The following is a 13,348-nucleotide window of genomic DNA, read 5'->3' as shown; positions in this document are numbered from 1 at the left end:
AGTTTTAAGCTTAGCAACGATCAAAGAAAATATCATCAAGGACTAGAAAATCAAGGGGCCATTTGACCTTGCTAGATGCCTGGAAAATACCTTCTCAATCAGTCTCACTAAGCAAGAGGATTATGCTTGGATTATGGAAGAAAGGCCCTGAAACATAGACAATCAACATGTGAATATCAAAGAATGGCCAGGAGATACCACTATAGAGAGTGGATTTTACCTTCTCTTTATTCTGGGTTCAACTGAGAGGCCTCCCTCCATGACTAAGTGACAGAGGTGAATGTTGTTCGCATTGCTGGCTTATTCAATGGCTTTGTAGAACTGGATATGGACCCATATGGCCCCTTGTGGCGCCAGCGTTTCCTCAGAATCAGAAGTCAAGAATACAGTCCTTCTCCTTGCTGGTTTTCACAACATCATAGACGAGATGAAGAAGGATTGGGTGAATTTTAGGTATGAAAAACTCCATGATATTTGATTTTTTTATAGTTTGATTGGTCATACCAGGAGCGTGTGTCAAACCAGAAGAGCTGAGGAAGAAGCATGAAGCTTTATGGCTGGCAAATATCGTTATGGGCACTTCATGAGAGCAAATCCTCTACCTTGCATCAAGAATATGACCAGGAACACTAAGAACCTCTAATATCAATAAGCATTAGCCCAAAGCATCACAAGAGACAATGCTGCAGTAGCTCGCGAGGAACAAGGAGAACCAACCAGTATCAATACCCAGGAGATCAGAGACTAGCTCAACTTTGAAAATGCCAGTGATTATGGGATAGAGGAACAACTAGCTAGGACAGATAACCTTATATATCATACCTGACTTCCACACATATCAGATGACCATGGCAAATGAGTTTCTTAATGCCAGTTTCGATGAGCTTGTCAATAATACAATGATTCTTATATCTAACATGGTGAATACTGGCAGGATATACAGTGAATACAGCTATGACATGCAGTTCCCAGAAGGGCAGATCCCTTGTTATGATGGCAATACATGTCAACTTCAGGGAAGCATACTCCATTAGCTCTCCCATAAGACACAAGCTAAGTTCATTGCAGCTGAGAAACTCAACAACATGCAGATGATGCAGCAAGTGGCATTGATAATAGAATTTTACTATGGGCCAAATGGTAAAGGGAAAAGCAATCAAACGGTCTCAGACAAGGATGTGGAAGAGATCATAGCTTTACTTGCTGACATCAACCCCAACCTGAGTTTACCAGTCTCCATTGATGACTACCAATCAACTAAAGAACTACAATGCATTAATCAAATCACCAAGGCAGCCAAAGCAATAACCTAGAAAAGACAGCCAAGGAAGAATGTTAAGGTAATCATAGAAGGGCCAAACCTGAATAAACCACCCATCCAGAGAGGCAGGGGCAAAGGGAGAGGAAGCTCAATATGACAGGGATGGATACAAACCAGGAATATCAGACTGGTAATGCTGGAAAAGTTAAAAAAAGGTGATATATCTAGCAACCTGGCTGGGTATGTTCCAAATGATGACAATGAGAACAAGGAAGTAGACACTGGGGCTGAAACAGATCAATCCACCAACAAGCCAACTAATGATCAAGAACAAAACATTGCAATAGCAGTGGAAAAAAGGGAAGTTTGTGAACAACGGAAGTTGAAGAATGTGGGTAAGGAGGCCACCCCTAAAGGGCCTCAAGGGCCAAAATGAATATACTATTCTAGAACTGTCAAGGATTAGGGAATACCTTGACAATTAAGAACTTAAAAGCTTTATGCAGATCTAATTCCCATAGTCTCCGGTTTCTTATGGAGATAAAAAATAAATATAATAAAATAAAAAAGTTATCAGTTATTGTGGGTTCTCTCAATTCATATGCATGGATCCTAATGGTAGTTCTCGAGGTTTGTACCTTGCTTGGAATTGAAATGCAAATCCAATCCACCCACCATAGTCACATTATAGGCATTGTAACATCCCAAATCTTCTCAACTTTGATATCCTGTTGTGCCATCTTGATTGCAATCCCATGAGAAAAAGTGAGCAATTCCAGTACTTAGTCAGTTTGAGATGAAGACTATTGGATTCACTTCTATGTGTTGGTGACTTAAATGACTACCTCCTTCCTTCAGATAAGGAAGGAGGTAACAAATTCAGAAGCCATAATCACAAAGAGTTCACTTAGTTTGTCTCTGATTTAGGCCTAAGAGATCTTGGTTTTACTGGTCCCGCATTCACATGGTGTAAAAGAAAATCCTACCCAAACACAATCAAAACCAGGTTAGATAGAGGAATGGCCACCCATTACTGGATGCAGAGGATTCTAAAGGCGTCAGTGGAACATTTATCTGATTTGGGATCGAATCATAGACCAGTTTTAATAAGTCTTACCCCTAGAAAATCAAGACATCCAAGGAAATTCTTCTTTGACAATAGATGGGGCATTAATACAGAAGCTATCCAACTGGTAGAGAACAATTGGACCCAAAATGTTAGGGGAAGTCTAATATATCAAGTTCATGAAAAACTTAAGAGTACAAGACATTATCTGTTTCATTGGCCAAAACATGCAAAGACCAATTCCCATGTTACAATGCATGCATTGCAAAATGAAATAGAAAAGGAAAAAAGCAAACCTACCTCTCAAGCTAACTGGGACACTATCAGATGTTTAGAACAAGACCTAATGAAAGCATCTATGAAGGAGGAGAAATTTTGGTACCAAAAATCTGGGCAGAGTTGGTTAAACCGGGGAGACAAAAACACCACATTCTTTCATGAAAAAAACCAAGCAACGAAGGAGAAGAAATACAATTTCTGGGATTTGGTCTAAATTAGAAGAGTGGTCAACTGACAAAAGTTAGATAGATGAAACTATTTGCCAGTGTTTCAAAACTATTTAAGCAGCAACTCCAATGGTTCGATTCCTGGATTCCTTTATGGATTCCCTAGTAAGATTTCAGAACAAACGAATTCCACTATAACCAGAAAAGTGAGCCAATGTGAGATTAGGAAAGCAGTTTCATCCTTACACCCCTCCAAAGCACTTGGATCAGATGGTTTGATGATAGCGTACTTCTTTCAAAGGTTCTGGTACATCATAGGGGATTTAGTAACATCATCCCTTCAGGATTTCTTCATAAATAAGAAGATATTAAGGAGTGTGAATCACACATTGATAGCTTTGATCCCCAAGATCCAACACTCTCAAAAAGTGGAAGATTTAAGACCCATAAGCTTGTGCATCCCCTTCTACAAAATTATCTCCAAAATTTTGTCACAAAGACTGCAGCAGGTCCTCCCAAATATCATAGGACATCATCAAAATGCTTTTGTAAAGGGGAGATCAATCTCAGACTATATCTTGATTGCTCATGAGGTCATCCATCACCTAAGATCCAAAAGAACTGGAAACAAATCCTCCTTAGCACTCAAACTTGAGATAAGCAAGGCTTATGATAGAGTAGAGTGGGGTTACTTGTCTCAAATCTTAATAGCTTGGGGTTTCAGTAGTACATTTAATGATTGGATAATGGAATGTGTCACTACAGTTTCCTACTCAATCTTTATCAATGGGTAATCCTGTGACTTTTTCAAACCAAGTAGAGGCCTAAGACAAGGAGACCCTCTTTCCCCTCTTTTTCTTGTCCTCTGTGTTGAAGGGTTGAGTCACAAGATTAACCAAGCTGCGACTAATAACATCATCAAAGGAGTTCAAATCTCCAGATATGCCCTAAATATCAGTCATCTGTTTTTCGCAGATGACTCTCATATTCACCCAAGCAAAATGCTCATTCTGTTAGGAACCTTCTCAAGGTGCTTTCAAATTATGGTAAAGCCAGTGGTGAGATCATCAATTATGCAAAGTCAACATCCTTCTTCAGTAATAATACAGATTTGCATACCATACATTTCCGCCCTCTTACATGTTCAGAACATCAGTACTGAAAGCACTTATCTAGGACTTCCCCCTTATATCATGAGGTCCAAACATGACTCATTTAAAGGTATCATCAGTAGGATTGAGCAAAAATTATTGGGTTGCAAAGAAAGCTTTCTTTATCTGACAGGGAAAGAAACTTTGCTTAAAGCAGTAATTGCTGCTATCCCAATCTATACCATGATGTTCTTTAAGCTACCAAGAGCTCTGTGTTCCAGAATTAACAGCCTGATGGCTCAGTTTTGGTGGGTAGCACTGAGAACAAGAAGAACATCTTGGGTGGCCTGCAAAAAAATATGCAGAAGCAAATGGGAGGGTGGACTTGGTTTTAAGGATTTCAGTGCTTTCAACCAGGCCTTGTTAGGTAAACAGACTTGGAGAGTTTTCCAAAACCAGGATTCTCTCTTGTTTAAGGTTCTAAAGGGCAAATATTTCCATGACTCTCCTATTTGGAAAGCTCCTCTCAAATCTAATTCATCTTGGGGATGGAGGAGTCTTTGGCATGGTCTAAAGCTTCTCAACCAAGATAGAAGGTGGCATATTGCAAATGGTTATCAGGTAAACACTCTCACTGACCCTTGGATCCCTTCATCCTATCCTTTTGTGCAACGAACTAAACCATCGGCAATCATGTATGAAATCCCAGAAAGGGTTCAAGGTTTAATTAACCAATACACCAACAACTCGGATGAACATTTAATCTCTCAACTATTCATTAAGGAAGATACCTATGCTATCCTTTCTATTCCTCTCCCTATTTCATCAGTCCCAGACAGAATAGTTTGCACCACCATAACTCTGGCCTTTTCACAGTCAAATCAGGATACTACATTGCTCTAAATAACTCGCAAGATGCTGACACTCATTTGGATCCCTTGTTGTCAATAAGTAATTGGAGATTGCTATGGGATTTACAAATTCTAAATACGATCAAGATATTCCTCTAGAGAACTTTGGTTAATGGGATTCCCACAGATGAAAACCTCAACATGAGGCTGGATGGAAACATGCATATCCCAGATGTGGAGCTCAGGAAACCAGGAATCACCTTTTCTTCCACTGTGACTTTTCTAAAAGGATGTGGTTCCATTCTCCATTATCTTTTCATACAAGATTGTTGTCAGACCTCACTTTTAGCCACAACTAGATTGCAATCATGGAGGACCTTAACTCCTTAGATGAATCCAAGTCCAACACCTTATTGTTTTGCTATCTTCTTTGGTCCTTGTGGAAATCAAGAAATGCTTTCATTTTAAGGACTCTACCTATCCGGTTGCCGAAGTTATAGTTAATGCCCTCAATTTCCTCCAGGAGTTTGAGGCAGCTAAGGTTTCCTTAGCACAAGACCAAACCTTGTGTATTAATTAACATCTCCCTTTCAATAATTTCCCAAGTATTAGCCCTTTGGAGTGGCAGTGGACTTCAATCATCATTCATTATGATGCAGGCAAATCATCCCAACTGAAATTCAGTTTTTTGGCTGGAGTGGAAAAACACATTTATGGGAGGTCGTTAGGGCGTTTTTCTACCATATTCAGACATATTTAGGACCCTGGCATTATGGAATTTCTAGCTTTACGGGAAGTTATGCTTTCGAGTCTTAATAACAATTGGAAAAGTGTTAGGCTCGAAGGCGATGCCATTCTGGTATTGTTGGAACAGTTTATGAAATGGAACGAAATTACCAAACAATGTTTCTGGCTGAGTCGCGGACTAGGTCGCTCTCTTTAAGACGTTTTGCGGTTCTGCCTCTGATGGTGCAAGAAGTCGTACGTACCACGTCGCCCCCAGGATAAAACAGCCGAACTTCGATGAATACTGCACTGTATTCAGCGGTCAATTACACCTTTCTTTCTATTGTTCAAGAACTCAGTTTTGTTTTTAAGAAAATAGCTGTTGTGTAAAACGATTATTTTATCTGATAGGGAAGACAGCAGTTTATAGCAATAAGAAAACTGAAACGGTCAAAATTAATAAATCAAAAAGTTTTCCTTTATTAAAGTGAGTCAAAACGTGGGAGAAAAATCAGGGATTGTGTTTTATTCAAAAATAAAACCGTTACAAAAAGATTTCAGAAATAAAAAATTTATTAAGTGCTAAAACCGAACCGAACCTGACCTGACCTGACCAGCCGGCCGGCCGACCGACTGGACGGACGGCGCACGCGCGCGTGTGTGGTAAATCGGGTAGGATGTAACTCCTAGCCCGTTCACAAAACTGGGTACCCCTTGGGGCCCAAACCCAAGTGTGAGAGATCAACCTTATAAGCTCAATTAAATGAGCTCTCCTAAGCAATGTGGGATTTCCACAATACTCTCTTTACTCTCACTTAGCACTTTTCTTTTTCTTATCTTTTCAAATTCAATTTTTTTGTACCAACAATCCCCCACTTTGAATTTTAAAAATAATTTCTCGAGCAATTTCTGATCCAGTAAGATTGCGATTAAGCAGAGGTATCTTTCGATTTGAACCTTTGCGTAGTGTGTTAGATTCCGATTCAACAAGAGTGACTCGTAGTCTTGAACTCTATCTCGGACATCTAACCACACACAACCTTTTCTAAGAGTGTATTCAAAAGCCCGTGCGTTTATGGCCATGCACGTCTATCCCAGTTTAGTGAACGCTCTAGAAATTTTGCCTCAAATTTCATAGAAAGCGGCCCCACTTTCACATTCACAAAGGTGAAGCTATCAAGAGTACTCCCGTAGCTAGGTACTCCACTCCAAATGGAGTATAGACTTCATTAAGAGATTCTATTAACTCATCCTCTAATCTCTTCAGGAATCATGCCTCAATTTTGCATGTTCTGGCTCATATCATTCATAACTCGTTATTACCCATTGAACCTATTTCTTGGGATCTCCAGTCAGTTAGGTCGGGTTACCATTATGAATGATTCATTCTATAGGCAATAGTCCCATTCCCTTGGAAGTTTTATGGACTTTCTCTCTAGCTAATCCTTTCGTCAAAGGATCTGCTAAGTTATCATCAGTGCGGCTTTGGAATCATCTGACAATGTATTCCAATATGCATCACTGTACCCTTCAAGTACAGCAGGATGCTTCAAATAATGTAGTCCAAGATTCATGGTTCTTTTAAGGTATCTCATTACCCTTTCAATAGCATGCCAGTGCTCAATACTAGGTCTACTAGTAAACCTGCACAGTAATCCAACGACATATGCAATGTCGGGTCTAGTACAATCAGTGGCATATCGAAGGCTGCCAATGATGCTCGCATATTCAGACTGTCGTACACTATCACCAGTGTTCTTAAAAAGTTTTACACTTGGATCATAAGGTGTACATGCAGGTTTACAGTCGAAGTAGTTATATTTCTTTAGAATCTTCTCAACATAGTGAGATTGATCTAAAGAAATTCCTTTTTCAGATCTAGTTATTTTTATGCCAAGAATGACATTCGCTTTACCTAGATCTTTCATATCAAAGTTGGCACCCAACATTGATTTCACAGCATTCACAACATGAATATTTGATCCAAAAATCAACAAGTCATCAACATATAAACATATGAAAGTACAAAGCTCATTCTCAGATTTATAATATATACATTTGTCACTTTCATTCACTTTAAAACCATTTGAGATGACAAGATTATCAAATTTCTCATGCCATTGCTTAGGTGCCTGTTTTAGACCATACAAGGATTTGTCTAACTTGCACACTTTCTGTTCCTGTCCATGTATCACAAAACCTTCAGGTTGGTCCATGTAAATTTCTTCCTCCAATTCACCATTCAGAAAAGCGGTCTTAACATCCATTTGGTGTACTACCAAATCATAAAGTGCAGCGATCGAAATCAGCACTCTAATGGATGTTATTCTAGTAACTGGTGAATAGGTATCAAAGAAATCAACGTTTTCACGTTGTCTATAACCCTTAGCCACTAGTCGAGCTTTATATTTATCAATTGTGCCATCAGGTTTCATTTTCTTTTTCAAAATCCACTTACAACCTATGGTCTTGCAACCGGGGGGTAAATCAGTCAAATGCCAAGTCTTATTGGACTCCAAAGATTCCATCTCATCATTTATGGCTTCTTGCCAAAGATCAGCATCTAAAGAAGTTAGAGCTTCCTGGAGGTTTGCAGGATCCTCCTCTAAAGAATAGACTTGGAAATCTGGACCAAAGTCTTTCGAGATTCTAGCTCTTTTACTCCTTCTGATCTCTGGTTCTATATCATCTGTAATCTCATTATTCCTGACAACAGGAATGCTACTAGATGATTCGCCCCCACTATTTCCTAATTTAAAAGGAAATTTCTGTTCATAAAAATCAGCATCCACGGATTCAATAATCACTCGTGCAGTCAAGTCATAAAATCTGTATGCCTTGCTATTGACTGCATACCCAATGAACACACATTCATAGGCTCTACTTGCTAATTTTATTCGTTTTGGATCAGGAATCCTAACATAGGCTAAACAGCCCCATGTTCTCAAATAAGACAAATTTGGTTGTCTTTTCTTTAAAATCTCATAAGGTGAAATTTTATTGTTCGATTTTGGTACTCTGTTTAGCACGTAGCAAACAGTCAATAATATTTCACCCCACCAATAAGAAGCAGCACATGAGTTTAATAAAATAGACACTACAGCTTCTGTAAATGTTCTATTTTTTCTTTCGGCTTTACCGTTCATTTCAGGAGAATAAGGTGCAGTTCTTTCATGTACTATACCATGCGAGTTATAGAAATCTATAAACAAGCTTGATTCATATTCAGTACCTCTATCACTGCGAAATCTTTTGATTTTCTTATTAAATTGATTTTCAATCACTACAAAAAAACAGGCTGTTTGTGACGGAAAAATCCGTCACTAATCCGTCACAAACTGACGTTTGTGACGGATTTGTGACGGATTTTCTTCCATCACCATTTTGGGCATCACTAATAATTTGTGACGGGAAATAAAATCCGTCACAAACTTGTGACGGATTAGTGATGGAAATTTCCATCACAAAACCCATTTGTCACATAGAATAATCCGTCACAAAATTGGTGAAGGAATTTTCATCACAAATCTGTCACTAATTAGTGACGGATTTGTGACGGACTCAAATTAGTGACAACTAAAGCTGTCACAAATCTGTCACAAAATTAGTGAAAAATTGGTGATAATTGCTTATTAGTGAGAGATGATTCTATCACTAATCCGTCACTAAATTAATTATATACAATTTTAAACTATTTATTATTTATCCAATTTATTAAAATTATTACTTTAAGACTTATAATAAACATTTAAAATTGCAAGAGAAATGAGCACTACACATCAATTTAAAAGATATATTAATTATAAACACAATATTGTTTATACATAAACACATTGTAATTATTAATAAATCATACAAAGAATTAAAAAAGACTACTAATGATCATACAAAGATAAACAAAGAAAACTAGTACAACAGGGGAGCCCTTGATGATCACATTCTAAAAAACTATATTGCTAGCCTAAATAAGTGTGGGGAAATAAACACTGTTACTTTCAGTCCAAATGTCTTCCCAAACTTCACTGCCATAGGACCAAAACCACCTAGACCGATCACTTCTAGTGATTTATCAGGCTTGTTCATACCATGCCGCATCATGGGACTATAAACAGATATTCCAGCACCAAGCAAAGGTGCTGATATGGCTGAAGGATAATTATCTGGTATCCTAAAGCAGTACCTGCAGATTAACATTAAAATTGACATCTTTAAAACAGCAACAAATAGCTCAATTTCCTGATAATCAAGAAAAAGAAATTAACTCCATAGAGTACAAATCAGTTCGTTTTCATGTCATATATCCTTGCTTTAAGTCAAGGGGCATTGAATTTTTAAACTGCAACAATGAACTCACTGAAGTGATTCCTGCTAAGCTTTTGGTTAAAAGCATTAGTATTAAAAATGAAAACTATTTTAAATTTCAGATCTGGCTGGTTTTGTTTCAAAGGCACAAAAAACTAACAGAAGAGAAGAAAAAAAGTAAAGGACAGACATTTATCATGCAGTGCTTACCTTTTATGGACAACAATGCCGCTAGAATATCCTCCTCTTGTAACCATCCACATCAATGGCATTAAAGGTTAAGACTGACCCTTTTATACAATAAACTTCATGTCTGTCATTGCAAGAATCACATTTTTTGTATGAGTTGAAATATAGCATTATGAATTGGCAGGTGACTTATGGAGCAAAAATTCGTAGTATGATTACCTTTACATTAGTCTCTTCGTGGTTGTTTCATCTAATACTCAAAGCTACAATTCTATGAAGCATTATCTTCTTCCAAAAGTATCCTATTTATCAAAACATATATTAAATATAAAATAAGTGTCAGTTTTAAGGTTCATAAGGATAAACTATAGTGGCAAATAGTTTCTGCATCAAGTAAAAAATGCCTTAAAAAAGTGCCAAGCTAGATCCCCACAGAATGCAGCAACTCAAGTTTGTAATAAACCATTTATAAAATATTAGACAATAGAACTTGTGCAACAACTACATAAACCAAAAAATATCCAGAAGTTGTTTTGATGCTATGGCGCTTCCTCTAATTCTTTTGCTTAGGATGCAGAAAACTACTTCGTAAGAAATGTTCTAAATGTGGAAAATCAAAGGCTATGGGAAGGGTTAACAGTACAAAATATGATCTCAAAACTAGGAAATGCCTAGTTAAAGACAATGTCATGTAAATATCACGCAAACAATAAGCCCACTATTCCTATCTTCTTTAAATATTTAAATGTTGTGGACATACAAGTGGAAATATGAGAATTTGTAGGGAAAATAAATGGTTGCATAATGGTTCTACAATGACCAGTGTGGTTGAATCCATGGAATCAAACATATACATATGCCCCTATTCTTCCACTAAGATCCATGAGTTCTATAATGCCCTTTATCTCAGCAAAGGATGGCGTAAAGCAAGTATAAATAGTCAGATATATCATCGAGACTAATGCATGGAAATAAAAAACAAACCTTGTTCAAGTACAATCCAGTTGCCTATATAGAAATCATTGTTATTTGGCACTTATCATCCTTCGTTAAGTTATCAAGCTTCCGCAACAAGAAAGTTCTCGATGCATCCTGCACTTAAGAAAACAAGCCAAAAAAATTTAGTTATGCCTCCCGAGTTCCAACCTCCAAAAGACAGCATTTCAGTTTATAATTATCTATGCATAATGCAAACCCAATCATCTATTGTGTATTAGCGACTCACATCATTCTTCACATGCATCAACTTTAATTTCAAGCGCATATCTATTAAAAAATTACAGCTATATATACAAGTCTCGCAATTTTGTTTCAATTTACAGGTAATGAGAACAACAACCAACTATATTTGTTTGTTGGAGAACAACAATAAAAATCGTAAATTAAAAAAAATGATTTGAGATGGAATTTTCAAAATTTCAAAGAAAATAAAATTTTAACCTAGAAATTAAATTTCACAAAATTACAAATTGGATTTCAAATTATAAATTAGATTTCAAAATTACAATTAGATTTCACAAAATTAAAAAAAAAATACTAGAGAAGCAGTTGATACAGTGTGAGTTTCACCTTTATAAATTGAACAAAGAATTTAAAAATTACATGGAAAACAGAAGAAAATAGAACATCTGCATCAGATTTCTGAGACTAGTTTTTCGTTGTTCAAATTCTCTTTGCAACCAAACAGAAATTGAAACATTAAATATGAAATTCACAATTAAAACATTACTGAAAAGAAACGTAACAGAAGAAGAAAGCAAAGATAATGTGGCCTTGTACAGATTAGCCATATCTAAATATTCCAAAACAAAATCAAAAATATGAACTGAGTGTAAATTGACGAGTAAGGAAGATAAAGCGAAATAAATTGATGAGTGTCTAAGAGTACCTTGGTGTCGAAATCGGCACTGCCGGTGGGGAGGAGACCACATATCGGGTGAAAGTTTAGGGTTAGAACAGGTTTAGTGCTGTGCTAGTTAATCTAGAGAAGGAAACCGAGCGACACCTTCAGGTAGAGATGGAAGAACCTTGAGGTGCGGAGAGACCCTGAGGGAGACCGTGAGACAATGAGCGGAAACGTCTGGGAGAGTGAGATTGTGAAGAAGAAGAAAAATCGGCGTAAGATGAAAAGTAATTAAGGAATTGTGTCAACAAAAAATTTGACCTAATGTAAAGGCTTTTCTTTCTATTAATGCCACATAAGTATCCGTCACAATTCCTTCACAAATTTGTGACGGATTGTGACGGACAGCCAATCTTTGAAATTTGTGACGGATTTTTTCCGTTACAAAATTTAATGACAGATATTTTCATTATAAATCCGTCAGAAAATAGTAATTAGTGACGGAATTTGAATCCGTCACTAATTGCTGTCACAATTCCGTCACTTTTCCGTCATAAAAATTAGTATAAAAATTTAAATGACATATTATTTTATCCGTCACAAATTCCGTCACAAAATTATTTTTCTGTCACTAATCCGTCACAATTGCGTCACTATTTGTGATGGATTATTTTCGTCACAAATTTCCGTCACAAAGAGCAGGTTTTTTAGTAGTGAATTTCTGTAACAAATAACTTGAACATATCAAGTGCATCACTCTTATTTTTCATCAAGTACACAAAAGTAAAATCAGAACAATCATCAATAAAAGTGATAAAATAACGTTTGCCATTTCTAGTCAAAGTTCCATCAAGTTCACATATATCAGAATGAATTAAATCTAATGGTTCAGATTCTCTAATTACTGATCTATGTGACGTTTTTGTTATTTTAGCCTGACTGCAAAATTCACATTTTTCAAAATCATTTAAAGTCATTTTAGGAATTAATCCTAGGTTACTCATATTATTAATTATCCGTTTATTAACGTGACAAAGTCTAGCATGCCAAACATTAAAATCAGACAACAAGTAAACTGAAGCAGATACTTTATTAATTTCAACATTCATCTTGAACATATTCTCACAAGCATAACCCTTTCCCACAAAAATACCATTCTTAGTGAAGGTGTACAAATCACCCCCAATAGTTTGAAAAAACCCACCCTTGTTGAGAAGATAGCCAGACACCAGATTCTTCCTCATCATAGGAGTATGCATTACATCCTTCAAGATCAATGTCTTCCCTGAAGTGAACTTCAGTTCGACACTTCTAATTCCAGCAACAGTAGTGGTATGAGTGTCACCCAACAACACTTTCTTGTCTTCAACAGCAGTGTATGTCTTAAACATAGCACGATCATGACAGACATGGCGAGATGCGCCCGTGTCTACCCACCACCCTTCTGATCCACCAACAAGGTTGATCTCAGACATCACCTCAGTGATCATAGCCACAAACGGCTCTTCAGTCAGGTTAGCCTGAGGGGCTGCCCCTGGTCTGTTCCGACACTTGCGTGCCATATGACCCGGTT

At 37.1% G+C, this 13,348-nt stretch overlaps 1 protein-coding gene across 1 annotated transcript; it reads left to right on the top strand.

Annotated features, from left to right (window-relative positions):
* The first annotated feature begins 1,866 nt into the window (after positions 1-1,866).
* On the top strand, positions 1,867-5,105 carry LOC126681866 (uncharacterized). The gene is made up of 7 exons (XM_050377419.1): positions 1,867-1,891; positions 2,120-2,131; positions 2,189-2,725; positions 2,873-3,526; positions 3,650-4,559; positions 4,694-4,815; positions 4,903-5,105. Exons 1-7 carry the CDS (start codon positions 1,867-1,869, stop codon positions 5,103-5,105), a joined length of 2,463 nt encoding a protein of 820 aa, XP_050233376.1.
* The last annotated feature ends 8,243 nt before the right edge of the window (positions 5,106-13,348 follow it).

The sequence above is a fragment of the Mercurialis annua genome, linkage group LG5 (genome assembly GCF_937616625.2).
Source record: "Mercurialis annua linkage group LG5, ddMerAnnu1.2, whole genome shotgun sequence".
In the NCBI taxonomy this organism is placed as follows: domain Eukaryota; kingdom Viridiplantae; phylum Streptophyta; class Magnoliopsida; order Malpighiales; family Euphorbiaceae; genus Mercurialis; species Mercurialis annua.
This window is presented reverse-complemented; position numbering and strand designations above follow the sequence as displayed.

Excerpts from the sequence above, each read along its gene's own strand:
- LOC126681866 (XM_050377419.1), top strand. The coding sequence starts at position 1,867 with ATGGATCCTAATGGTAGTTCTCGAG. Across the intron at positions 3,527-3,649 it reads TAATGATTGGATAATGGAAT|GGTTGAGTCACAAGATTAAC; the intron begins GTGTCACTACAG and ends TCTGTGTTGAAG. Across the intron at positions 4,816-4,902 it reads GGATCCCTTGTTGTCAATAA|ATGAAAACCTCAACATGAGG; the intron begins GTAATTGGAGAT and ends GGATTCCCACAG.